The sequence below is a fragment of the Tigriopus californicus genome, chromosome 1 (genome assembly GCF_007210705.1).
Source record: "Tigriopus californicus strain San Diego chromosome 1, Tcal_SD_v2.1, whole genome shotgun sequence".
Taxonomy (NCBI): domain Eukaryota; kingdom Metazoa; phylum Arthropoda; class Copepoda; order Harpacticoida; family Harpacticidae; genus Tigriopus; species Tigriopus californicus.
In genome coordinates, this window is record NC_081440.1 from 15081320 (window position 1) to 15108622 (window position 27303).

At 44.3% G+C, this 27303-nt stretch overlaps 1 protein-coding gene across 1 annotated transcript; it reads right to left on the reverse strand.

The window, feature by feature from the left end:
• Positions 1-2692: 2692 nt before the first annotated feature.
• On the reverse strand, positions 2693-25726 carry LOC131884395 (uncharacterized). Its single transcript, XM_059232169.1, has 20 exons — positions 25589-25726; positions 22341-22903; positions 18850-18940; positions 18377-18776; positions 17284-17967; positions 16933-17086; positions 16553-16722; positions 15566-15734; positions 13513-13621; positions 13261-13427; positions 13054-13189; positions 11915-12186; positions 7756-7928; positions 6946-7123; positions 6247-6545; positions 4972-5328; positions 4633-4890; positions 4273-4559; positions 4045-4198; positions 2693-3965 (listed from the first exon to the last, which is right to left on the reverse strand). The coding sequence occupies exons 1-20, from the start codon at positions 25600-25602 to the stop codon at positions 3420-3422; spliced, it is 5181 nt and encodes a 1726-aa protein (XP_059088152.1). The 5' UTR covers positions 25603-25726; the 3' UTR covers positions 2693-3419.
• Positions 25727-27303: the final 1577 nt, after the last annotated feature.

The following is a 27303-nucleotide window of genomic DNA, read 5'->3' on the forward strand; positions in this document are numbered from 1 at the left end:
AATACACGAATATCACCATAAACTGCACATAACTTGAAACTTGGTACTTTTCCGCTGAAATAAATAAAATTGCGTGATAAACTGCTAAGAATATGTAATATTGCTGATGGAATTTCAAAATTTGTAGATGCAATGAATTTGCACAAATATCTTGGACATCCAAGTTTGCAAACTTAACTGGACGCAAATTTTGGGTGGCCTTATCCATAACTCATAGAACGTTCCATTAGCTCAACCATCTGATCCTTGAGGACTAGGCTGTCACAAACCGTGATAACTTTGTTAATGTAGTAAGTCTCATTAAAACGTTCTCGTTACCCTGTTCTATCTCAGGCTGCCACCAACAAGTTAGACTAAAACACTTCAAAATAGACAGTATGAGGGAGAGTATGGTCATGATGTGCTCTGTCTATTGTAAAGTGACATTATTGGTTATAAAGCCAAGCAACCCGAAGTCACTGATTATCTATTCTAGCGCTTTTTATGATTTGACAAATTGTCCTAAGAAAGGAGAATAAGAGAGTAGCAGAAATTAATGAAAAAAATTGAGGTGCTGCCACCAATGAATCAACTAAAATGCGTGTCTTCAATGAAACACTACATAATATTACTTGAAGTTATGTTTGGTATTGTTTAAGATCTTCACTGAATACAGAATTTCTAAGGTAAATGAGCTTTTATTCCTTCAAGCCTTAGTGAATAAATGTTGTGATGTTAACGATTTTGATCTGCATATTGCCATTTTAAGCCAAATCGCAGAGCTCTTTAAATCCAATTGAACAAGGAGACAGTCGAAATAAAGGTTAACATGACCGAAGATGATTTGTGTTCCGTCCACAATCGAGTACATCATCCTAATATGACATGGATAAATGATGTACAAGATGAATGATTGTTCCCGGAACGGTTTTTATCAAAATGTTAAGATAACATATGTTATTGTCTTGGGAAAATCCCAAAGTTGTTGGATTGCCCATCATGTAGTCCGTTTGTCGGTCAGATGTCGACCAAATGCCACCCTAATGCTCGTGAAGACGTCGTGATCCATCACAAGTAGCTCCTCCAGCCCTTGATCATAGATGAGAAATGTCGCTGGAACCGGTTGTATCAAAGAGCTTTGTGATTCAGGGTGAATCAATCTCTACATCGTTCCTATCACCAAGGAAAAAGCTCCAGTACCCGAGGGGCTGGTCAGCCCAGCTACAACCATGGGTGAGGAATGTCGGCTACATGTTGGAAGGGAGGAGAAACAGGAAATCCTCGGTCATCAAAAACGATATTCTCGTGATCATTTTGAGAAGGGGGAAGAGGATCTGGATAAGCAATCTCATCCTCACGGGTCGATGTTACCAAAATGTCGGCCCCCCCCGACGGCAAATGACGACCAATCCTTCCGGAATGTCCCGTTGGGACGTAGTTCCGGCCCAATGTTTTGTGTGCAACAGTGGATAGAGGAAGCCGTCACCGTCCACTGATAGCCATGGGACAACCTGTTTTAGCCTCCATGAGCAAGAGGCGGAAACCAACGTGGTACGGGAAAGTCTTCAACAAGAACAGTCACATTTTTGCGCTCGAGGAGAGCAGAGTCACATTTTCATTCTCCAGGAGAGAAGTCAGATTTTGAACCTCTCCAAGGAGGAAGCACCCGCCATTGCTAAGTGCTGGGACGTTGTCATTGTTGTGGTGCCAAGAAGTGGGAACTGTTTCGAAGGACAGAGATCGTCATCATATGGGAGTAGGAAACCCAGGAAGCCGTGCACAAGAGCAAGAGGACCTGGGAAGTGCCGAGTCTGAGTACAGCACTTCGTCACTTTGTTAGTGGACCTTCAATCCCGTCGAGTGGACGTCATCCGAGCATCTCCGTTGGACCATCTCACCAGACATCGAGCAGTAATTATTAACCCATTGATTTCATATGCGTATGTCCCCTTTTCCATTGGCCCAACAATTCCCCCACTTTTCTTACCAGAGCAAGACAGCTGATAGGCGGTGTGTTTGTGATGAATAAAGTAGATTGAACTGTACAGTTTGCCTTGAAGAGTAGCCTAGATTTCTCAGACGACCGAGATCGTGCTGGCATCGTAGGGAGTAGAGGTAGCAAGTGATTTGTATGCAACAACTGTATCTAAAGTTCATCACTCTTGTAGCAGAAATCAGTAGTTAGACTCTAGAGTAGAGGTCGACTTTGATAGACGCGTTTAGACTAGGATAGTGACCACATTTTGCAGGATATTTAGCCTTGAAGATTGGCCCAGGTATGCCAGACAACCGAGATTGATCTGGGACCAATGGGGAGTAGAGGTAGCTAGCGATTTGTATCCTTAGTCGTTTAATGATTGTTTGAGGCCCTGATAAAGGAAGCTCGAACTATTGCTCGTATGCCCTGATTAGTGATTAGGGTTATAACCGGAGGCCTTAAGATAGGTCTAAGAAATTTAAGCCCTTGTACTAGGTGCTCTCCATCTTTGAGAGCTATCAAGGTATTTTTACCTAGTGCTTGGGTCAGGAGTTCCATGTTTCCGTTCACCACGGGAATTCAATAAGTCAGGACCTTTCACCCCTGGCTGGTGGACGGAACAATTTGCTACTGATATCTAGAAACACGGGCAAGGTAATGAATTAAATAAGGGGGCATTAAGAATTTCTCTTGCCATGTATATTGGAAGATTTCTGTGATTGAAACGCAAACGCATTAAAGAATATCAACAGATTTATTTCGTATAATTACATTCTGATGCCAGGGGTCGGGTTGATTTTTGAGGGAGAATGGCTTAAAATAGCGACAAATGAAAAAAGAATGCATATGGTGGCACAGACGTAGTACAGCAGATAGAACATGGGCAGTGTCCTTCTCAGCCAGGTTTGAGGGTTGCTTTTTCACAAATTTCTTTTTTTTTCTTAGTCAAATTTTGATCTCAAGAGAACGTTGCCTGATTTAGTAGAACATACTCTGGCACAATTAAAGGGGATTTTGGGAGCGAATTGGGACAAGAATTGGCGTCTTCCATGCAATATTCATCGGGAGTGAAGTCACAGTCTAGCTTGGCTCACTTCTTTATAGCAATTCTATCACGATTATTGTTGATTGATCCACCACTTTGACACTGTTCGTTCAGGCTTCATCATCATCTTATCTTGGCGGCAATGCCCGCTACACTGATCCTCGAGGTCAAGTGTTCATATTTCTGAGTGAATGCTCTTAATGTATGATAAATAAATAAGTAACGTAACGTAGTTCAAATCTTAACATGATTTTTTTTGTCGTCGAAGATGCGGTAGCAGTAGGAGACAAGGGCTTTGCAGTGGCGAAGAAGAAAGTAACAAGAAAGAGTAATTGTTATAGTGGTTGTTGTAAGTGTATCTGACCCTGGGTTTTGAAACTTGTTGAACACTTGCGTGACATGACCTTTGCTCTCTGACTAGAGGCCAAACAATTCAGAGAGATTAGGCAGCCTGGGAAGGAAGTTGAACAATGGCCGAGGTTGTCGGGGCGTGTTTTGTGGCGGAGGGGGCGGGGGTGGAGGTTGCCGACCTCCCCCGTTGAACTGCTGCCCTTGCGGAGGCCGGAGTGGTCTGGGCGCGGGCGCCACTGGAAGAGCAGAGGGAGGGATAGGAGGTATCTGTGGGGAAGGTGGCGGAGCACGTGGGAAAAGACTCCCGAACCCTTGAGGATTGTTGGTCGGCCGGGTCGGTGGCAGGAGGGAAGGATTGAGGGTGCTACTTCCCCTTGTCCCTGTGGATGGGAGCTCCACACTCTGGGCTTGTTGTGTGGGACTGGGCACCGAAGGTTGGAATGACAACGAGGGCGCTTGGAGCGTGTCCGAGCTGATGTCGAACCCGTTCCCGGGCGAATTCAATGCGAAAGAGCATTGGGTCTTACATATGTTATCTCGACTCACGGCTTCGGCGCCAAATTCGAATATCAGTTGCGGACAGTTATTTATCTTCAACGATTGACATTGAGCCTGGAAGAAAAGAGAATAATATGATTTGGAAGAAGTGGGTTTGAGGCGTTTGAGGCCTCTGCTGCTTTGAATAACTTACGCCCTCTTTAGTGCAAGTGCAACTAGTACACGGTGAGATTTTTCTCGACAAGCCCAGGCTTATTTCAATCCCGTTGACGCGGCATTGTGTCGCTTCCTCTCGCCAATGACTAAAATCAATGTCGGGAATGGATGGGCATGGCACTCTTGGATTCCTAAAAAGCGGTCAAGATGGATAACGTAATTAGGAACGCGATACAAGGGAAACTGCATAGTTTGTATCCCTTACAGGAACTCGTGAGGCTGATCAAAGATCGATCTTTGGGCGTCTCCCACGATATCACAATTCGAGCAGATGATCTTGGCTAAGGTCATCTTCCGGATTTCCGTCAGTTGGGCCTCGGAGAATCGGATGGATGCATCGCTAGTCTCGTACCAAAAGCGATCACACTTTTTCAGTTTCTGGAACTGAATCCCAATGATGCACGCGAACGTGGGACCCACCAAAGCCCCTTGCAATGGGGTTTCACTTAATCCGCCCGTAAAAAGATCGATGTCCTCCACACTGTCGTAGACCTGAAAGGACCAAACAGCAAATCTCAAACATGTCTCGAATGGATTCAAATCTCAAGCTCAAAGAATGAAGTACCTGTCTTAAGCGTTTGATGACGTCGAAACTGATTTCTTTGGACAAGTCGTCGAAAGAGCTTGCTCGATCCAGATTACAAGCCACGCGGTACTCGTTGTAAGGTCTCAACCCGTGATCGCGACCCCGTTGGATATTCAGTGCCGCCAAATCTAGTCCCGAGAATGGAATACGCCGCTCTTCGAACAGATGATTGGTGATCTCTCCTGACAGGAACTGATCTTGATTCTCCATGGGAGTGGCTCCCAAGCCTCTCATGACCTGCAAGGACAAGCAGAATTAGATTGAATCCAAGCGTTTGACTCCAAAGAGACCCGATCTATTCTTGAATTAGTGTCTCACCTCGTCAATCATAGTGGCCTCGTAGAGCATATCGGGATTGAAAAATCCATCTCGTAATCGGATGTGGCTGTGCATCTCTCTCCAATCTGGACTCATTCGAGTCAACATGGGTCGAATGAGTGAGTGGCCGAATCTGAACGCAGATGTGGCAAATTCGTTGAAGATCGAGGGATTGCACGTCGAATCGTATTCGTCGTTGTAGCCCTCGGTTTTGGCTCGGAGGTTGTACAAGTTCATGTAGTTCCATCCGATGATCCTGGGCAAGAATTCATTGAAGGCAATGTGTTGAATAACTGCAGAGACAATCCTCCGGCCTTCAAGGTATAATTTTTCGTCGTTCCAATGCGGATTCACCCTCTGAAAAAAAATATTATCACACTGGACATTATAATCAGGTAGGAGGTAGGAGGGAGGAAGGGAGGTTGGCATTTTTGGAGTCGAGATTCGCATAAGGAAAGGGTGTCAGGGATATCCATCAACATTAAAAAGAATTCAACAAGAGTGGCAACCGTGGAATCTTCCCAACCACCACTACCACTACTACTACTACTAAAATTATTCTTCTGATCGTCAACATCGTTCATCCAGCAGATCAACAATATTGTCACCACCCTCTCTGTATGTAGTGAATGTTTCAATTGAAACCTGATTTATGTCATTTGTCGCCGCAATCAGTGCTTCTTTCTGCCATCCGGACTTCAAGATAAATAAGTAATAAACAATTAAATTGGACTTTTGTTTTCATTCCTTAGTTATTTCAACCTCGTCAAACGAAGAGTAAAATACCACGCCCATTACATGTGATGCATTTTAAAACTAAGGGTGTGCGGTCTGTCAAATGGAATAATCATCAGCATAACATAACATAGAATTAGATTCCACTTTGAATCGGCCATGGAGTTTCATGTTCTTTTGATCTTCAATAATAGCCATTCATTCAGATCTACATTCACTATATTCATATAATCACCTGTCACATTGAGAAAAAAGGCTCGGTAGTACCCTTACTTTATCCATTACCGATTCTAATGACAGAAATTCTGCTTCAAGAGAATGAATGGTGGTTCTCACGCGTGGTTAACTTGGCAAATTCCTTAAATTACAACCGTGGTCTTGACTTTGAACCCTTGAGGAGCGCCGATTAAGGCATTCGTCATGGTCGTGTGTAGGTACGTACATTCTGGTCTGGATTCAAATACGTTGTTTACAAACAAGAATTCGGTTCAACTTGATTTTGAATCAAAATCACTAACTCACTGAATCAAGATTCCTTACCTTCAAAGCCTCCACAAGTCTGTTATGTTCCCGAAGGAAGATAGTGTGGGTAGCAGCCAATCCGGGTTGTTCACTGACACGAGAATCCCCACCATAAAAGCAAAACCCACTAGCGGCCTTGCACTCATGGTTCTTATTGGTCTTTGGGAGGAGGTGCTTGCCACGCCCCAAAATGGGCCGAGAAGAGTTGAGACGGCCGTCGGTACCTTCTCGGAGATTGGCCGCATCACAGATATCATTGCCGTAAATCATGGATGCGTCAATGTAAGCCGTGTTCTGGTTGAGTTGCTCTCGAGGACCTGCAAATCCAAATTCATCCCGAGATGACAAGATTGCCTTTTGGCGGTGCCATTGCCTGAGAAATTGGACAGATTATCTCCAGGAATTCAAGGGCAATATTCCCTCACGAAGTAGATTAACGCCTCTTGGTGTTGGCCAAATCCAGATCAAGGGAATGTTTCCGTTTAACCCCTTTGCATTTTTTTTCCTATTTTGAATCCCGTTTCATGTAGATTCGTGACTTTCGACAGAAAACTAGATTATCTTTCCCAAGCTTTACACAAGAATCAATTTGCATTGCACACCAATCTCAAGGTGTTTGTTTTGCATGAAGCATGAAATCGGACCCAACGGCATTTCTTCCAACTTCTCGATCACTCGAAATCGGGAGGGAAATAAATAAGTGATTATCTTTCTTACCAAGGCGTTGTTGACCTGGCAATGACCTGGTAAATGCTATGCAATTGGCACGCCCACTCGTGGTGTTCAGGGCGGGGAAATATGGATCGTTCTTCGGAACTGGGATAGGCCAACATTCGGGATGAACCGTTTGAGACGAGTCACATGCTCGGCAATCCAAAATCGAGTCTGGAAAGCCCTAAAACCAGAATATCAAATTTAGAAATCATGTCTCATCAGATTTGAGTCGTTGGACCATTTGCACGCTCCCCGGAAGAGAACTTGCCCGAGTGGATGAGATGCCAAAAGACAGGTTGGCTATTTTTGCAGACTTGATTGGCAATTTGTATTCATTTTCCTCCTTGTCTTGTTTAGTTAACAATGGGCTCTGGTTCAATTTAAGAGCCACAATGCATTTTTCCCCCCGTCGACCCAATGAACGCATATTCATATTAGGCTCACAAAACGCAGACAGCTCAGCAAAAAGTGGCCCAACATATCATCTGCGGTCGCTGTGCAATGACTTTTTGCCGTGACCAGGGGGAGGTTAAATATTGCGAATTTCTTGTAGGTTGAAAACGAGTCAGGCTTAATGCCAAATCGTGACAAACCATGGACGCTATTTGATCGCATCTCGCTTAAGCGCTTTGAACGAGACGCCTGCAGGAAAGACGTTCGTTGAAGCTGAAGTCAGATCCGTCTGACCAAGATGCAAAACAGAAGCTATTCATTCTACCTGGGCTCACTTGGCTAGGCCTTTATCATTTCCCAAGATTTCAATAGAACCCCCTGTACGTACATATGTAAAAGTCTTGTCGTAGTTATGGTTACCTTATTGATAGGTGTCAAAGTGATGTCGTGATCCAAGAATTGTCCGAACTGCATAAGCATCAACGTGTATCTTCCATGGAGATGAGACACATCAGCGTGCACCACCACAGAGACCAATCGGGGAGAAGGTAGAGCTTTTCCGCTCAAAGAACGGAAGCGAGGCCTCGAAATGGCTAAAATGGCATAAATAAAACTGAATTAGTACACGTGACACTCGGGGCCCATTTTTTTCCAAGGATTCAATGCTAGATTGTTGAGCTAATCATTGTCCGCCAAAGCTTCCCCAAAACTGCCAATCTGTTTAATAAGAGAGCGCATTTGTTTGATTCCCTTGTTTCCCCAATTCCGTTTTTTGGTCAAGTTTAAAGAACATTTTCCTGCCATTTAACTCATGTCCCGCTTGTAGCTTCTCATGGAATGTAATTAACATTTATTGGGCAACCCTCGATCAATTTGATAACAAATTCACTTTTGGTGAAAGATCATTTGGCGCAAGACTCGTTTTGGCGCCCTTCTATCAAATTCGAGGGTGTTAATTACGGGAGTGCAATTAATCATGGGCGGGTATCGCTATAACATATGCGTCGTGAAGTTGTTTGGGGTATGGCGTAGAGTAGTACGAGTATTTTCCAATTATTGACGAAGGCCAAACAATGCACCAAGGATCCTTGTCATGATCAACAAGGAAAACGTGAAATATTTCCTCCCTCTTCAGCGCAAATAATTCTCTCAATAACTGGCTACTCGCTCAAACTCAAAGAATTGGGCCAATGTTTAAGCAAGTAACCCTCAAAAGCCACGCGCATTTAACATCCAGGCCGAAGGTTTTTCGACTTATTGATTATAGTAACGAAAGCTTGACAGAAGCAATCAAAACAATTACCAAAAAATGAAATATCTTTCCACATATTTGATGGCGCTTTTTATGTGTTCTCATTGCCTTCAAAGGTTTTTTATAGGGTCACGCGTTTGGCACTTTGATTCCAAGTTAGTAACCTACTGTTGATGTGTTTAGTGACAATTATCATAAAGATGTGATGTCATCAGGCGAATGCAATCTCCTCCTCCTCGTTCGTTCATTCGAGCATGTATTGAGGACATAAGAGAGAAGGAGAGACAATGGTTTCTTCCTCATCTCAAGGATTCTGATCCCTCCGAGGGAAACGAACCTATTACAACACATTTACATACAAGCTGAATGTTGCACACCGATCCACAGACATGGCCTTACATCTCTCACTCCAAGGTATAGCCAATCCCCTTTTGAACATCATACTTCTGTGAATGCATCTGGGATGCTCCTCTCATTTGGCGTCAGTGCCAACCTTTCCTCCTCCAAAGCATGCACATGGCATGAACTATGACAGGATATGAGAGCCAGGCATTAATCGCGGGTTCCGACTTGAATAGGCGACAAAACGAGCTTCATTTCCATACATATTGAAGTGTGTATGTACGTACGTACTATAGATTAGGAGAAGGATTGAACTAGATTGAACGCTTGAACCAGCGACGAAATGACCAAGTTACACCCTAGAGGGCTCCAATTTTCAAGTCAATGGTCTGATTACATTCCTGAATATAGAACAGTAGTTGGTGGTGCGTTCTTTGAAAAGTGACCTCTATTTTGATTGGTAGGCATAGCCCTAATCCGAATTGGAGCCTCCGGCCAGGAAGTGGTACACATCTTAAACGAACAACGTCGTTGATATCAATGGAGGTCAGGCGCTCATTGACAATTGAGCAAGTGCATTCAGCCACATCTGAGGCACAAGACGCCAAGCTTGACGCGGCGGGTAGAGGTGCACGCACGCAGTACCTTCATAGAGCAATAGAGAGACTCACTCGACACGACTATTGAGATTCAAGACCCGATCGAGGAATGCACTCACTCACACCCTTCTCCATCCAGATGAGTGTTGATATGAACCGAGGACGAAATTGAGGCCGAGAGAAGCTGGAAGTACTCTTCCAGTAGTTTTGGTTTCCGTTGCCAATTTTCCCTTCCGGAAGGGTGTCGAATATTGCACTTGAGGATATGCAACTTTGCAAGGTCGTGGCTTAGTCTTTTAATTATTTTGTAAAAATAGCGCTTCTTGAGTACAGCCGTAGACTCAATGTCCCATTAGTGGTTTGCTCTCGAAAAAGGTATGCATAAAAATTCTTACCGAAGACTTTTCACTTCTCAGCCATCCGAAGAAGAAATCAAGTCGTAAATGAATTCCAGGGATAAACGTTTTTTTTTTTCAGTTGTCTTGGAAGCTTAATGACAATACCATTCAAAACAAAGTAATGCTCCAGCTCAAACTATATCCCAAAGCCATCATTTTAACCACCCTTTAAAGGATTTACGTTTTTGAGGCAAGCCGCAAATGGGGATGAATGGATCAAGTCGTTTAATGTCGGTCAATATTTGCAAATTAATTGGCTCTTTGCATCATCAGATCTTCTCAAAATTCAGCATCCTACTTCCTCATGAGGAAGTGTGCACTTTTCGCAAAACATATTGTCATTTACTCGACAATGATACGTCTTAGTGCCATGTTTACTAATCTCGAGTTCCTTTAATTTTTTCCCATTCAAATGATGAAGACAAAATGCATTCTGGTTAAAAAAGAATTGCGAGCCGTCATTCACGCTTCTCGAGTATGGCCGATAACGTCATAATCAGCCATCTAGAATGCCTCCAACGTCGGAGTGGTTTTTGTGGTGGTCGTGGAATGGAAATGGCACAAGCTAAAGAAGAATTCATTTTCTCTGCGTAATTTGGGTACCTATACTGTACATAATTGAAGCAAATCCAGCCCCTTGCCGAACCCCATTGGAAGGACCCTTCTCGCCTACTGTCAAAGCATCTCGACCTTGAGGAGAATTAATATCCCACTTTCGCCCTGTTATTAGAGTCTCTCTCGTCGTCGAACAAAGGTCTGGATCCAATGAGTTACGAGTGTTCTTTCGTTTGTTTTGTCGTTTTACATTCATTGAAATTCGGCTCTTCCTTGAATTTGACACCTTAGCACTTGGCAGGGTTGAAGAAAGATCAAGGAAGGGAAAAATTATTTCCTTCGCGTGGTCTGAGGAATTCAAATTTTCCACCCTCTCAATCAATGTGCACATGAAATCCCGCTGGAGGGATGGAGAACAAAGAGCCTAGAGGGTGACATTAGGCTCGAATTCAACCCTCTTGAATTGAGATCCGGTTCCCGTGAATCTCTTCCTACCGTGCAAATAGCAGGGTGCAAACGGAGCTCTTCAATAATACCTGTTTTTGTGCAAGGCATGAACTTCGATAATTGCTGGTTTGACCAATGAGAAGAGGTGATGAAGTCATTTTGGAGATGGATCAGGAAGTTTTTTTGAACTGCCATAGTGCTACTAGATGGGGACGCTAAGCTGGAGCTTTGTTGGGCACTTTTTGGCAAGATCTGAATGAAAAATCAATTCCCAGAGCCCTTTTTTACGCGAGTGCCAAGTCAGAGCGATAATCTGACGGTCGAGCAGAAAACATGCTTTAAAATCCCCCCTCTTCAAATGATCAGGTAATCCTCTTAAAGCGTGGGTCACGCCCAATGAGGAACTGTTTTTCTCCATTATAAGTGGATTCAAGCGGGATGAACTCGGATTAAGAAAGTCTACACATGTGCCGAATTGAGCTCTTGACTGCGTTTTACAATGGATATTGGTCAATATAGTCGGAGAGATCCACTCCATCGGAGATGAATCATCTTTTTTCTTGAGCGGACCATTCAAGTTTTGATTGAAATTTGAATATACGGAAGTGATTGCACGAGTTGGTGCCTGAGCTGTTGGCGTTGGGAACACGTGGAAACATCCGTCACAAAGTGCATCCACGGATTACAATAATCAACGCTTCAGTTGGCATCTTAGGGGCCATCCTTCTTACTAACTCCACATCACGACGAGCCAAATGGTGTGAGGAAGAAAACCAGTATCTTCCATTTTCATTGAATTGAAGTCCCGCCATGTTTACTCTAGTGATGGATCGACCATTTATTATGCAGCTTTGTCCGAATTCAAATCCTTAAAATGGTGCCTCGCTACCAAGTCCCCAATCCACACCGATGGATTATTGATCGAAAAGTGTCTCTACAGTCTGGAGGAAAGGGTGTATTTTGGACGCTAATTTTGATTCGCCTACCGTCGTCATATTTGGCCGAGAGGAATCGAATCAGTGGTGTGACACTCTTGCCATACTGAGGGTTGTTCAGGTTGTTACACCATCCATTGAACGTCCGGAATTTGTTGGTATGGTCACAAGGCAAGGCATTCTCATCTCTGGCGCAAGTCTCTAGTGGAACCGTGGAAACCACACGAGTCACATCGATGTTGGTCAACCCGTCGGCAAAGTCATCAATATTGACATTGATCCGGTTGCCCGTGACCTGACGCTTGATTCGCGTGTTATCCGGCCTGAAAATAAATCTTCGAGTCAAAAACTGAGAAGAAAAAAAATTACCAAACACTCGAGCCACCCTGCCGATTTGAAACCGGTTTCAAATTACCATCTTTTTGAGAAGAAAAAAGCAACAACAGCAAAGCAAAGCAGAATGACTGTCACTTCGTAAGCGTATGTTAGGACATTGGTAATAACATATAAAAAGGACATTGGTTTTCTAGCTTTTGAATTGAAAGCTATACTTTTTTTATGGGGAGTCCATCCAACAGTCATTCAACTTTGTGGTGGCCTTGGACTCCGCTCGGTTTGAAGGTAAGCCACATTTTTCCAAGAATATTCACTATACGCACTCGGTCGGTTAGAAGGAAGACGCTTTCCATCACAGTGTGGACAGAGACGAGGAAGAAGAAGAAGAAGAAGAAGAAGAAGAAGAAGAAGAAGAAGACAAGATATCGTGGGTTTGGAATTGGTCAAGAAGCTTAAAAAAAGCGCTAGTTGAAAGGTCCATCTACCTGCCTCATGACCGTGCTTCTAAGAGAAGATAATTTAAACAAAATCGTTAAAAGAACAGTATGCTGTGCTTGAGATTCAATGAATGCTAGTTTGACAGGAAGTGTGAAGAGAATACGAGAAATGTCGAGCAATCAAGTAAAGGATGGTAACCATTCCATCATCAGTTGTACAAGCCTGTGGGCTGAACACATTTCTCAATTTTTGTCAAAATTCAATCTCAATCCGTGATCAATCAATTGGACTTACTCAGTACGATTTGATAGTGTAAGTCCGTCCTTTAGAACTTTGGAAACGCCACAAGGTACAACGTTTATTCGAACATTTTTGACTACAGCATCAACTATCCAACCCCACTCTGTCGTACTTACTCCTGCAATGAATTCAAGAACACTCGAGATGTGTATTCCAGAAGCAAGGATGTATTGGAAAGACTCAGGGCCACTTTGTTTGGTCTTGAGAAGGCAAAAGCTGTTCCCAATGGAGACTGGGAGTCGGCGCCCATATCTGAAACATGAAACAATGAACATGCTGAAGTATGTGGGCTAAGTTGGTCAGTAATGGCTAATTGTTCTTACTGTTTTCCCAAAGCTTGTACTCCTCCTTGCGTCTGAGGGCCAAACCTTGAGTTCCTTTCTCAAGGGTTTGAATCAGAATGGCCTCCGGAACTTGAAGGGCGGGCGTGTCTGTCTTCCATAGTTGTAGATTCACATTTGAAAACACATCACAAAGTACGGGCGAGTTTCTGCACGTGAAAAAGGTGCATATGTGAGGGCTTGGATTTGGATGCATATGGCTGACTGCCTGTCAAGTGCAACCAACTAACTTACAAATAGGGGTCATTTCGGATGAAGGCCTCGGGTTGGACGGAAAAGATTTCCTCCATATTGGCGCAAATCAAGGATGCCAAGGAGACTTTTCTGATCTCCTGGAGCTGATCTGAAATCAAGAGGAAGGGCCGAAATACGGAATGAGATTTTTGAGCTTTTGCCAATTACGATGACTGACAATGGAACAGCCTCGAGATAAGAATCGCCTCCACCTTCCTGTTGACAAGAGCCAATTGTTATTTTATATTTAGCCCCAGCTCTTGACCAGTATTGGCCACACCTGCTTGGCAACGAAGAAAATGTGGCCCGCAGAGCGGATCATAAACCAAGTTATACAACTCGCCTATGGTGGCTAGGCTTCTGTGCTTATTGATTGGAGCCACTATGGCGGCGAGGGGGGTGTACTTTATAGCTGAGTAGAATTCTCGAGTCTCAAGACGGATCTCGATGATGCAGCTACTTTTTTCGGACAAAAGTGTCCGAGTACAGACCATGATGGATCGTTTGTCGCTTGAAGAACGCCCTGCATGACACGAGTATTTTTTGACAGAAGGATAAATCTCCTGGAATGCAGGAAGTGATCAAATTGCATTCAAAGAGGTGTGAAATGAGACAATTTCTCCCTGCCCAAGTGGCTGGCTCTATGTATCTGTTGTGCGAAGTCCTCGCCATGATTTATCCAAGTCATCATGCCTTCCCCCTGTGGTGGATGTTACATTCATCATCATCACCATTATCATCGTTATAATCATTTTACTTGGACTGTCATCATCATGTTGTGGTGGTCAAAGGAGTCACATTTTTGAAGAATTCCTTTGTCTCCGTCGTACAATCTGGTCGGATGTTTCCACGGCGGATTGACGGCGTCGGCCATCTTTCAGAAATGCAAGAATCCTCGTTATTGTCGTTGCCAGAAGCTATGGCCATTTAAGGACACATTCCGAGACTCCTTCTCTTTCTTCCGGCATGATTTTTACGACCAACCGATGAGCTGGTTTACGGTCATAATCCGCCCCCAAACTCATTTGAGTTGGAGGTGATTATCCTGGACCATCAAACCGTTAAGAAGATGAGGGGTTTTCCCTCGCCCAAATGAAAGGAGCCATCCTGCCCAAGATCACGGAAGTATATAAGACATCCCGAGAATGATGAGGCATCTCCATCCATCCAACGTGGCGAACATGTGTCACGATCCTTGTTTGGGTCCATTGTTGTTGGTTTTGCGTGCTATTCGCAGATCGTTTTTTTTTTATCTGGCTGCAGTCATAAGCTCCGTGTGCCAGTACTGTGGGATTGCACACCGATTAGGCCTAGGCCAATAGGCCCACTGTCCAACCAGAACTCAGGGTCAAACGACGCTCTGGAATTCGGTTGTTTGTCTCCTGCGTAGGCCTGAACTTGGCGGAGGCTTGTTGCTGCACGTGGGATGGGCCTTAATGTGCAGACTGACCTCCAAGCGGATGAAAATAGAACAGCAGAGCAGATTTCTGGTCGCAATTTCTTCTCTTTTGCGTTTCAACACTTCCAACTAGACCAATTCGGAACAAAGCCGCCTGATTGGCATCGGAACGAGACGCAAGAGCAACAAGCATGGAGCCTCGTCGTACTTTGGGGCCACGACGAGGAAAGAGTAGTACATTCATAAAACATTTCCTGCTTAAAGATTGCGAATAAATATTGACCAATTGACTGCCCAGCTTGAGCATGGTACAGGTCCCAGGCATCACTCTCTTATCTCAGCTACTTACGCAAGGCGTTGGGGAGCTATCAACAAATATGGACACTCAAGCAAGCGTTCCCAGATTGCCTATCAGCGCGTTCTAGTCCCGCTGAGGCCATGTGAAAGATGGCTTAATTGAGAGCGGAATGCGACCTTGACAGCGGAGTTTTTGCAATCGTATTGGTCGCAAAAGCCAATCCAGGCGCTATTGCCAGGATTATTTTTCTGCAAAATGACTTTTTATCCTTGCCCGAAAAGAAATCATTCGTCAGATAGAATATGACGACGTCCAATCTCTATTTCTTGCTTCAATTCTGAAATATATTTTCTTACCTTTTGTCAATGCCGAGGGTGGGATGTTGTTCTCGTACCAAAATCGATCGCCTTTCTTCAAGATCTGAAATTGTTGGCCCAAAAGGCAACCGATGGTTGGTCCAACCACTGCTCCAGTCAAAGGCCGCTCGGCTAATCCGCCAACGAATAAGTCAATGTCGTCCACGTGCTAGAAATAACATATTGAACTGATATTCGGCAAATGAAGTTATGGATGGCGAAAGTTGACAAAGTGCGTCATTCCATAACGTGACAAGTGAATGCCAGAGTGCTCGGTTTAATTGATGTACACATGTAGTACATATGCGAGATCTTCAACTGGTTAGTTCATCCTGAGGCTGCATTATTTCACCATTTGCAGTCGACGCCCTGCCGTAAGAGAACTTCCTAAATGTACTTGTGCATTGTTCATGTTATCGTTGTTCTGCTATGCCATACGATTAGTGTGGAGCAGATTTCCCTGCTTGAACAAAATGCATTTTCGGACATTTCAACCAAGACTGACTGTCCTTTGCTCGTCAGAAGCATTTTAATGACAGACCAATTGTTAAAGAAGTTTTTTTTTTTTTTTGGATTTTTTTTTGTTGCAAAATCCTACAATCAAATTGAATTTCCTGCTCGTTTGATGGATCCAATGAAGACTGAATGAAATGCAAATTTGCATTAGCCTCTTGTCTGGTCAAAACCAGACACGGTCAAAGTCTGGAAATTATGCTAGAAGATCGTCGTCATGTAGCCCGAATTAGCAACCAAGTGTTTGCATTCCTCCCAGACAAATTTGGAGTGGTGTTGTAAAGATTCAAGTTTGCCTTTGGATTCAGAGCCAAGGTCGGCATGATCAACGAGAAACCTGCCTTGTAACGACCGAGAGCGTGGCCAATTGGTTAAACGAATGCCTTTTATTTGTGTACCCTCCTCGTCTTCAATACCCAGGTTTCTCAAAGTGGAGGTGCTAAAATAAAGAGGGATTCGAGAGTGCCCAGTTACCTGGTAGACGCTTTTCAACTTGCTAATCACGTTGTGATCGATGGTGTTGTTGAGCTCATGGAAGGATTTGACGGATTCGAACCCACAAGAAGAACGGACTTCCGTGTAAGTGGGAAGGCCATGATCCCGACCCCGATGAATGATCGAGGAGAGTAGGTCTTCATTGCGAACTGTAAATGAAGGGGAATATTCATAAACCAACGCGCAGTACATGTGTACATATAGGAGTGGCCGGGATGAATCCATCTTTCACTTGGCTCTAGTTGATTTGGACGTTTCCGCCTGATCGAGCCAATTTGGATCGTCAAGGAATGCTTGGAATGACGGCTGATTTTGATACGTGCATGCAACACAGTCAACGTCGTAGTAGAATCACTCACAGAGCTTGGTATTTTTGGCCATGGTCAGATCAGCTGTCTGAGCTGGGGTCAGGGAAAGGCCGAGAATGAGCTCCTGGACCGATGACGAATCTTGGGCATCCTTGGGAGCCCAATAGGTTTCGTTGAGTGGGATCTCGCCTCGTATTTTTCCATCCTTGAGTGACCGGAAAGAATGCAGGCTGGATGTTAAAGTAGGTTGGAACTGAATCCAGTAATGGAAAAACAAGGAAATTTTCAAGAAAACAAAGCCATGGAAGGCATCTTCTTATCTGAGATATCTTCCCTCAAATTGTAAAGGGGTTCCAGTCATAAATCTCTTGGAGTAGATCTTGAGAATGATTGCTCACTTACCCCTTGAACAAAGTAAAGGTTTGGCGGCAAAAGAGACATGAAGAATGGCAAAATGGCATTGCCCACACTATTTAAGGTCGTTATGGGCAACTCATCATTGTAATCCATGTGATAACCATTGGATTTGGACTCGAGTCGGAGGATGTCCATCAACTTTTCACCCAGGATGGCCGGGAGAAACTCGTTGTAGGTGATATGCTGGATCTCCGCACCAATGATGCGGCGAGCCTCTTGATAAAGGGTCTCCTCGTCCCAATGGGGATTCACGGCTTCCAAATTGGCCGCAATCCGATTGTGTTCTCTGACCATGAGCGTGTGAAGAGCGGCTAAACCCGCGTTGTGGTTGACTCGCTCATCGCCGGAGCGGAAGCACACGTTCCCGGGCTTATCACTGCGACAATTGGGGTTGTGTTCGTCGACGGGAAGCACTTGACCATAACCCACTCTCAATCTGCCTCCTTCGAGGAGTCGCAGATCTTCAGCGGACTTGGGTGTGGATCCGTAGATGGCACTTCCATCCAGGAAAGCTGTGGCGAAGTTCATCTGCTCCCTTGGGCCAAGCAGACATCCCGGTTTCAAGCCAATGGCTGAGCGGACATACTCTTGGCAGATTGCATCGTTGTGCATATCCACAATAGGGAAACACTCCATGGCGTTCTCTTTGCGAAAAATCGCATCGCAGCACTAGGGATGTAAAGCACGTTTCATGAATGATTCAACGTGATTGTGATGGTGAATGAATTGTCTTTGCTCGGGATCGACAAGTTGAAAGGAAAAGTGAAACATGTCCATGATGCCTTGACACCTTGGACGTTTGTAATCACTCCAAATCCTGCCATTCAACTCGAGTGTTTGTGGACGGTCTTCAAGGCTAGAAGGTACACTTACTCACATGCATGAATTGGTACTTTCAACATTTCCTCTAGTGTCAAACACTCGTGAGGTAAATGTTCGTAAAACTTTATGCCTCGAGGAGAAGGATGTTATTCACGAAAACATGTGTACGTACGATACGAACTTCCCTCCATGTCACTCACCGACACTCCAAAAAAATTAAAGCTTCCGATACTTTAAGGATAGGTCTGTCCCTTACCTGTTCATATCCGGAGAGGGGGAGAGTGTAGCTGATATCGTGAGCCACGAATTGGCCCCAAATGGCGGCCAAGGCTGTTAGGTGTTCATGAGGCCGGTCTTGAGACCATAGGAGTCGCGAGGATAAAGTCAGCGCATCAGGGAGGGCCTCTCCACCCAGTCCACTCACGCGGGGCGTGCCCACCCCATCTTCATATTGAGGGGGCACAAGACGCAAATACGCGGCCCCTGTCACTCCCCACATGGGATTTTTCACGTTGTTGCACTCGCCGTTAGGAGTCCGATACTTTTGGGGGAAGCAAAAGGCGGCCTCAATGTCCGGACAGATCTCTTGCAACATGGTGTCCTTAATGGGCACTTCTTGCACTTTGGAGCCCACTTCACCTCGGCTCAAAGAAAAGCTAAAAGAGTTGCACGCTTATGATAGAAGTATGGCATTGGGGCTAAAATGATGAAGGGTATGATGAGACTTACTCTTTAGCGAGTTGGCGGGTGACTTCTTCGATTAAAAGGGCAGCCATCGTAACGTTCCTGGTCGCTTTTTTTGGCAACGGTTTATTTCGACCTGAATTCGAGAGGGAGAGTAATTAAAACCAAATAATTTGAGCTAATCGACGACTTTTGCAGTTTTGTAATCATGGGAATTGAACTTGACTCAATGAGTACCAATGCCAGAATCGATCTTCCGCAAACTACTAAACTGTCTTTTTTTGCGGCAATTGATGATTTCTACCATTGGAGTTGAAATATTTGCTCACATCCTTGTAATGGCCAATTGCTATCCATCGTCATGGAGGCATTTCCAAAATGTTTCGCTCTTTTTGCTTGAATTCAAAGTACAAGAGAGTAAAGTAAGTTGCTCGTTTTTGCTCTTTAGGCTCACTTCCGACTTTTCAAATCAACATGATATTCCTCACCTATCAAAGTCTTGGGGCCAGGTCACAGACGACTTTGTTCATACGATTCAAGGCCCTCGGTCATCAAGATGAGCCCTGCACTTGAATTTGAGTTCAAATTTCTAAAATTTCAGAGTACATTTGCCAGATCATTGCCTCGAGGCTCAGATTCTTGTAGAAAAATCGTGATCAAAAATGTACTCTTGTATGCCAAAGGACAAAGGATATTCAGCTAGTTACCAATTCTACGTGAGAAGAGGTAGAACTTCTCTTTTACTTTGACCATTATGGAGCTTATCATGAGGGGCTGAAAGTGCAGTAAACAATAACAAAAACATGATTGAACTTGATGTCAGAAGGTCCGCAACGGACTCCGCAGTTCTGTTTTTGGCCGAAACACGCTTGAACATCCATAGTTTTCATATTACAAAGCACTAGAAAAGCGCCAACATCCTCCTCCTTGATCGGTGGTGAACATTGACGATTTCCTAATTTTCACCAAAGAGCAAATATCAAGTGGGCCCTTCAAATCTAGACGGGATCTCTAAGAATGCGGACTCATTCAAATGTTATCCTTAAACTTGACACTTTTGACGAATCCCTCGCAAAGAAATGGTTTTATCTCCCCCATGGTGGGAAGCGAGGGAATTTTGAAAGTTGTCCGGAACCAATTGGGTCTGAAAGCGCCATCCAATGAGGAGACTGTCAACAAACTCAAGGCTTCTAGAAGGGCACGAATGTGCTTAAGGTTTAGACAGACACAAAGCTTGTTAAAGGGAGTCTTTTTTTTCACCTGATACTGAAGGGCTCAATTGAGTGAAAAACAAGGATACCACAACAAAAATCTTTACAATGGCCGCGAATGACGGTGGTGAATTTCAATCTGGCTCTTTCTGACAGAGACCCGGAGGGGCGATTGGTTGAAAATGGCATGAATATTCATTCCATTGTCTGAGCACGAGGAGGGGGTCGCATCCCGGAATTTCATGCCAAATTTCGAGAGCTGTCACTTTTGAGGGAGCCCAATCAAGTTTTGCCTCATTTGATCCTTGTGGTTGATAAGCTTCTCTCGTCAAAAAGTTAGAGGGGTGAGTTCTCAGTGCGTGACAACCCGGAAAACAAGCTCTTTCTTTCCTGTCAAGAAAGACGAGAAGATCAAGTCGAAGAAAGAGATAAATAAATCAAGTCGTGAAATATAGAGCATTATTGAAACAAGTTGTCATGGCGGCAAGGAAGACATTAACACGTATTTCTGGAAGGCGTGGGATTTGTTCCGAGATCCCTCATTACCCAAGGGGTGGTGAACTAAGAATTGACAGGAACAGGAATGAAAGAAAAAAGAATAATGATAATACTAATATGCCGTAAATCAGGCGATTCGCCTCTCTTGTTTACATGGTTTGTTTGTCTAGAATTGGAAATCATTCTCAGACCGGGTCTGATTATCTTGTCAAGTTCTGTATCTCCTCATGTGTACTTAGACTCGGCAAAAATTTTGGTTGAATTGAGGTTTCAATTCTAGCACAGTCTTAGTCATTAGAACTTAGACAGATTTGGCAGCAGAAGGTACCAATTAGTGTTCTTAAGACACATTCAAGCGACCATGAAAGGGGCCAATAATAGACACAATTTCATTGTTCTCGATAGAAACTAGCCCATCAGATTTTGCATTGAAAGAAGCCTTTCTCAAGAACTACGCACAAGTTGGTGATTGGCATCCAAAAGATTTGCCTCTGCATTTTTCACTCAATACTAAAACACTCATTGTAGTTCCAACATTGATATTTCTTGCCAATTCAGTTTTATATTAAACATCCTGGGCATACTTCATATTTCAGGTGGTCAAAATGCCGCTAGAGATTTCAACGCTTGCTTGTCTAACAAGCATTACGAGTAACTCCATTCTTTTAAACAAATGTTAAAAAGCAGTCATTCACAAAAAAAAGAAACTGAGGCCGTTTCTCAGATTGCAACAATGTTATTACTGAAAACAGATCGAGATCAGGAATTAAGGTCCTTAATCCAGAGATGTCACAAGACATTTTGTTTATTGTAATCTCTATTGTAAGAACCAGTCGACAAGAACCTAATCCCACCTTTCCAAAACTGAACCTACACGGGGTAAATTCCGCAATGGCTTGAAAAATGATTGGAAGGCAAGTAGAGAAATTCAAAGCTCAGCCGTCTGGTTTGAAATGGACGGGTTTTATGCCTGGATCTTTTGCGGAGTCCAATCGGAGTGCTGTAGAACTAGAAGTTCCAACTTTTGATAAAATGTCGCATGCTATGCACTATGCATGCATGAAATGCCTTTTGAGAATGAGCTAGGCGGAAAAGCCATTGACAACATGGTCTTGAGTCTTGGTATTCCATTCAAATCTTTGAATCGACCGTGTTGTATCATCGAATTGCAGAATGTTGAGGGAGCCACGGCTTTTATTGCCTTCATGCACGCACTCAATCCCCTGATAAATCATCTCTTGACCGAACACATTCGGTTAGTCACCGAGTTCATTGGATATTGGGAGTGGAGTGCATGCATAATTCCGCTTGAGCTCACAAATTATATTGAGAACTCGGCTAATCCACGGAAATGCTCTTGATGATGATGTTTCAAATCGCACCGATGGCATTGCGTCATGATTGAGTCGAAATTACGTTCAATTTCTTATTACAAACCGTCTGCGCTTGTTGTCTATTTGGTTTGCTATTCTAATGATCGAGGACCCTGCCTCAGAGCCTTCAAAAAGCGACAACTTGATAGTGGGAAGATACAGAGCGATCGCAAAACCAACACGAGAGAAGCGCCTCTTGCTCTGATTTTCAGATCGATCGATCGATCGATCTTCTTGAAGAGAAACGACCCCGTTTTTCGTGGTGAGAAGCTCGAGGGTTAGGAATTCACTTGGGTGTTGACGAACGGCTGAGCGAAAAGAAGTTCAAGGTCAAGCCAAAAATACTTGGACAGAACCGACTCGTCATCCACCCAAAAGTGGTTGTCGGTAAAGAAATGGGTGGATGGCCACTGGTCACGGGAGCCCGTCACTCTGTTGACATCGTGTCGCTTACCTTTCTCATTTTCCAGTTCGAGCAGCATGGCCTTCACCTTGCCCATGGCGTTATCCATGATGGCATTCAGATGAGGCGTGGAGGGCAGCTCTTCGGATTCGATTTCTCGCGGTAGCACCTCCAAGGCATCTTGAGGGCGAAACAGTTCGACATCCTTGTTACGCCCACTCCCGCCCACTCGCCGTGGGTATCGCTCAAAGGAGTCATTGGGAGGGAATGGCGAGAGCGGCGAATTCACTTCGGCCACTCTGACGCGTTCGTGCCAGTTTTCGGCGTACATGGCGCGCCATCGCTGATCCCGAGATTCGGCGTGATGCGACTGAGGCAGGGCGTGATCGGCCTCGGGATCCGAGTAGGTGATGGTAGTGGGTTTGAGGCTGATTTCTTCCGAGGCCTCGCCTATTCGAGGTTCGATCCGCTGGGACTCGAATTTGTTGGGGATGTTTCCGTTGTAGTAAGACGCCCCGGGGGTGCTCACTCGGCGTCCCTTATTGGCCTCTGAGGTCACCGGGGACCAACTTATCAGGATCAGAGGCCATATTAGGTACGGTATCACAAATGTTCTGGAAGAAGAATAAACCAATGGATGGATGAAATCACGGACAACGTAACGAGGTTTTTGTCGTAACCCTAGGATTTGAGGAGGCGTAAGAGACTGAGACACCAAAGACGTTCAATAGCTTGAATTTTTTTATGAACGTTTTCAGAACCTATGGTACATCTACCATCTACCATTCAGACGAGCTTTAACGATGAACTGTTTTCGGTTTTTCGCGGGCTCTTTAGTTTTTCAATTGACTTTTCTATTTAGACTGAACACGTAGGTCAAGATTATGAAAACTGGCCGTACTATGTGTTTGCCCTCATGAGGGAAATTGCTAAGCCGACACCAAAAACCAATATCTTTATTAATATTGTGTCAAGGGGGAACTTGATGCCCGTGAAGAACAAGCGGCTCACTTCAAAAGAGCAGAGGAGCCCATCCCACGAAGACTTTGAATTGGCCATAGCCATATCATAATTAAAATTCTTCTCGCTAGGTAAACTATCCTCCAACACTGCTTGTCCAACGGCAAGAGAGATCTTATGTTCCTTGAAATTGAAATGAAACTTCCTGATGTTTGATAGCCCTAGGCCCTGTCATTCGAATAGTCCTATTTCAGACGATTTTCCCAAGGTCTTGCCTTGATTCGTATCATGTACTCTGGTATGAATGCACAACTTGTATTTTCAACATCAAATATCTCGTACAACCATTTTGAAAGATGAATTGAGTCCTACTCAGCCAGAAGAGCTTTAAAAAGGAGCCCGGTCTGTCTGTTAGTCTGTTAATTAAGAATCGGTCCAAATCGCAGATGAAATATTAATCTCGTACATTATTTGACAAGTCGGACGTGGTTGGTCCGTATACAAAAAGTAGAAAAAAGATCAATCCGAAACCGAACGGCATTCTGCTGTTGCGACGTTGTCTTCCTTGAGCCAAAAATTGTCACAAATAAATCCAGTTTGGGTTCGGAAATTAATTCCTGTAAAGGGGCATAAAAACAAGAACAGGAAGTGTTTGGTTTGGGTTGGTTGTTCCACACTGCTCGAACGAGAACTCTTTAGTAGTCGGTGTTGAATTTTGCTCTTTCCTCCACTTCTTCTTCCCAGCCCCGGTAACGTTCGTTCGTCCGTTCTTTCGTCCGTTCTTTCGTTCGTTCGTTGGTTCGACCGTTTACTCTCAGGCAGTGAGTGGGTACAATATTTCTCCTCCAGCCACCCAATGTTGTGTCGGGGGCCGAAGGTAAGCCGGTTTTCGGATCGGTTTGACCAGCCAATCCGGATGGGTTGGTGGGTTGCATGCTTCGGTGGTTGGATGGTGGCCACTGGATCTCAGATGTGTGCCATGCGTTGGTAAACCAGTTAACGCCAACAGACATGACTGACATGATCACGGTACTTATCAAAATGTGAGCATGGCCCTTTCAAATAATCGTCTTCCGTTTGAGGGCCAAAACACATTCCCACCAAGGTGGGTATGTATGGAAAAATATGCCGAGCTCCTTCGTGATATGTCAAGGATCTGTTCTAGAGGGAGACAATTCTCTTCGGCGTTTCACTCCATATCCTATTTTTGTCTTGGCTGCCTCGCCTTAACGAAGAAGCGTTTATTCTGGTCTGATTTTGTTGCTGCGGTGTTATAAACAGACTCCAAGCTCGATTCAAAAGTTTCGTTCCTTGAAGAGCCCCCCTCTACCATTAAACCAGATGACAGCATTGATGAGATTGAAAGATACTTGGCAATCAAGGTCGCCTTGCATGCCTGATTAGATCCTTAAAGACGGGAAATCACTCGCTTTACTCCCGCCCCTTGCCGAACTTGATGATAAGAATATTGGTTGAAATTGAAATCACTGTTCCGGGAACATCTGCCCATTGCATGCATACCGACTTTCCTCTTCCCAGATAAGAAAACATTGCCTACCCACCACCACCACCCCAAATTCTAACCGCGATCTTTTGAGCATAGCCCACATCTGTTAACTATGAAAACATATCTCTTTCTAAGTGGGATGATCTGAGGCTCGTGAGGCAAATCTTCATGGCTAGAATCTGGGAGATCGTCGTCAATTCTTGATTTATGCCGGCAACCTCAGCAATGCTCATCCGAAACGAAAAGATTCTAGGCAAGGTCGTTTGGATCGGCTCCTTGCTTGCAGTCAAGGAGGAGCTGATCAGGCAACCGACCAGCAAGAGTGTCTTTCTCGGCAGTGTCTTAACGAGAAATGACGGGAATGACGCACAGAGCGCAGCAATAGAACAGCTGATTTCAATCAGTCAACTCCACCCGAACGAACCGTCACGGGAGAAAAACAAAGACAAATTGTGCGAAACTTTTGTCAAGTGAGTTGACTTTGTTATTGTGGAATTCCATCCGAGAACTCGTGCCAAACTAGGAGTGCATGAGCATAATTATACTACATATTATTTTTTTGAGCTTCGAATGTTCCACTCCCGAGTTAACTGGTTGGGAGTTCCAATGTGTTCATTGCGTTCCTTGCAGCGGCACTTCTTGTCCTGTTTCCGCTCTGTGGATTTAAGGATTTTCAAATTTCAAATTTTACGCATCAGAACTCTGAACTTGGTTACTGCAATTCACGGTCTCGATTCTGATATTGTATACACCATATCGACCCTCGACCTGAGCCCGGTGAACAACTGTTTAGGTGTACATGTTAGCTTTGATTGAAAATTCATTACATTACCTCACAGCCACCATGTTGAATTCAAGGTGTTCCAGGTCAATGGTGTCTTGTTTGGTGATTTTTCCTCATGAGCTTGTCCCTTGACGGTGGCACTTCAATCTATGGTTATTGTCACACTTTCCCCAAAACAATTTAGTATACGTATGGTACTAAATAGAAATAGCTCACACACTCACTTTGGGTCGAGATTGCCCACTTTGTAAAATTGTAATAGAGACTAACAAAAGCACACAACAACACCAAAAGCACTCTTCTTCTCCAAAGAAAAAGAACGTCCTAAGGAGAAAAAAGAGCTCCCGTGACCCGCAAGGTCGACATTCTGGGCTCAAACTCTTTTTGATAATTGACGAAGACGACAACAGCGACAACGACACTTCCGAGTTAGACTTGGGTTATTATGTAAGAGAACGACCGACGCACATGCGACAATGACACTTTCTTTCAAAGTTGGTCGCCTTGAAGAACTTGGATGTTGGTGGTGACGGGAAACAGTATCCTGCGTCCTTGCCAGTCTCCTGATTACTGAAGATGAAGTCCTCCCTCGGCTTTGAACGTCGGCACTTGTTGGATTATACTGCATGCCGTGCTTGCTCCTTCGCTTCTTCAGTGTTTCCATTCCGACCAACCGTGTTCCAATCACAGGCACACAAACACACTTACACACTCTCATGCACGTACGCACGTACGTATCACACATCCACATCCAGATACCACTTACGTACCCTTGGTTCCTTGCTGGGATGTCGTGTCCGCTGCGCATGCAACTTGGCAACTAGCCAACCAACCAACCAACCAACCAACCAACCATCTTTCCACCCCCGCTAACCAACAACCAGTCGGGAGGTTGCGTACTATCCTTAGGACTTGATTTCAAATTTGTCGGATGGTTTCTTTGTCTGAAAATTGGATGACCAAAATAGAGAGCTGGATTTCANTCAGGAGGTTGCGTACTATCCTTAGGACTTGATTTCAAATTTGTCGGATGGTTTCTTTGTCTGAAAATTGGATGACCAAAATAGAGAGCTGGATTTCACGGGTCCAATATATCACATGTATCCTTGGGGTAGGCGACGTTTATGGCTGTGGCTGGCAAGAAAGATATACTTTCTTACAATTTTATCGAAATGCCAATTTCAGGACTGTAATGTACATATGTTCAAACTGAAGTCAATAAAAATAATTTTCCTGAACCTATAATCGTCATGTTGAGTTTGTTCATCTGGAAACACCATGGTCAAGCTGTTTTCAATATGTGGAACCCCACTGTGCCAGGAATTTCAAGGTTGGAACTTGGAACTTGGCCAAACAATGGCTCATTACAAACGCAGACCACTTGAGTTGGCTGTCTTCTTCCTGGAAATGGGTTTTAAATCAGGACAATCCCATTGAAAGCAACGCCTTCATATGCAAATACAGGAATTTGGGTGCCTTTTAGACTAGGCCCTCGACATGCCTTGCCCCAACCGTCTTTGTCTGCGCTGAGAAATTGAGCTGAATGCTATTATAGCGAACAATGGCACTCATTTGAATTCCTGAAGCTCCAATTTAGGAGCATCCAAACAATACGAGAGGACCGTATGTATCGGGCGGATGAATTATGCGAGTACCCATTCTGTTTCGAGCTCCATACTCGAGCTCGCGCCCCGTAGTGGTTGATTCCGACTGCAACGAATGGTCAGGAATAAGAGTTACTAAGCCTGAAACGTTGTGTCTAC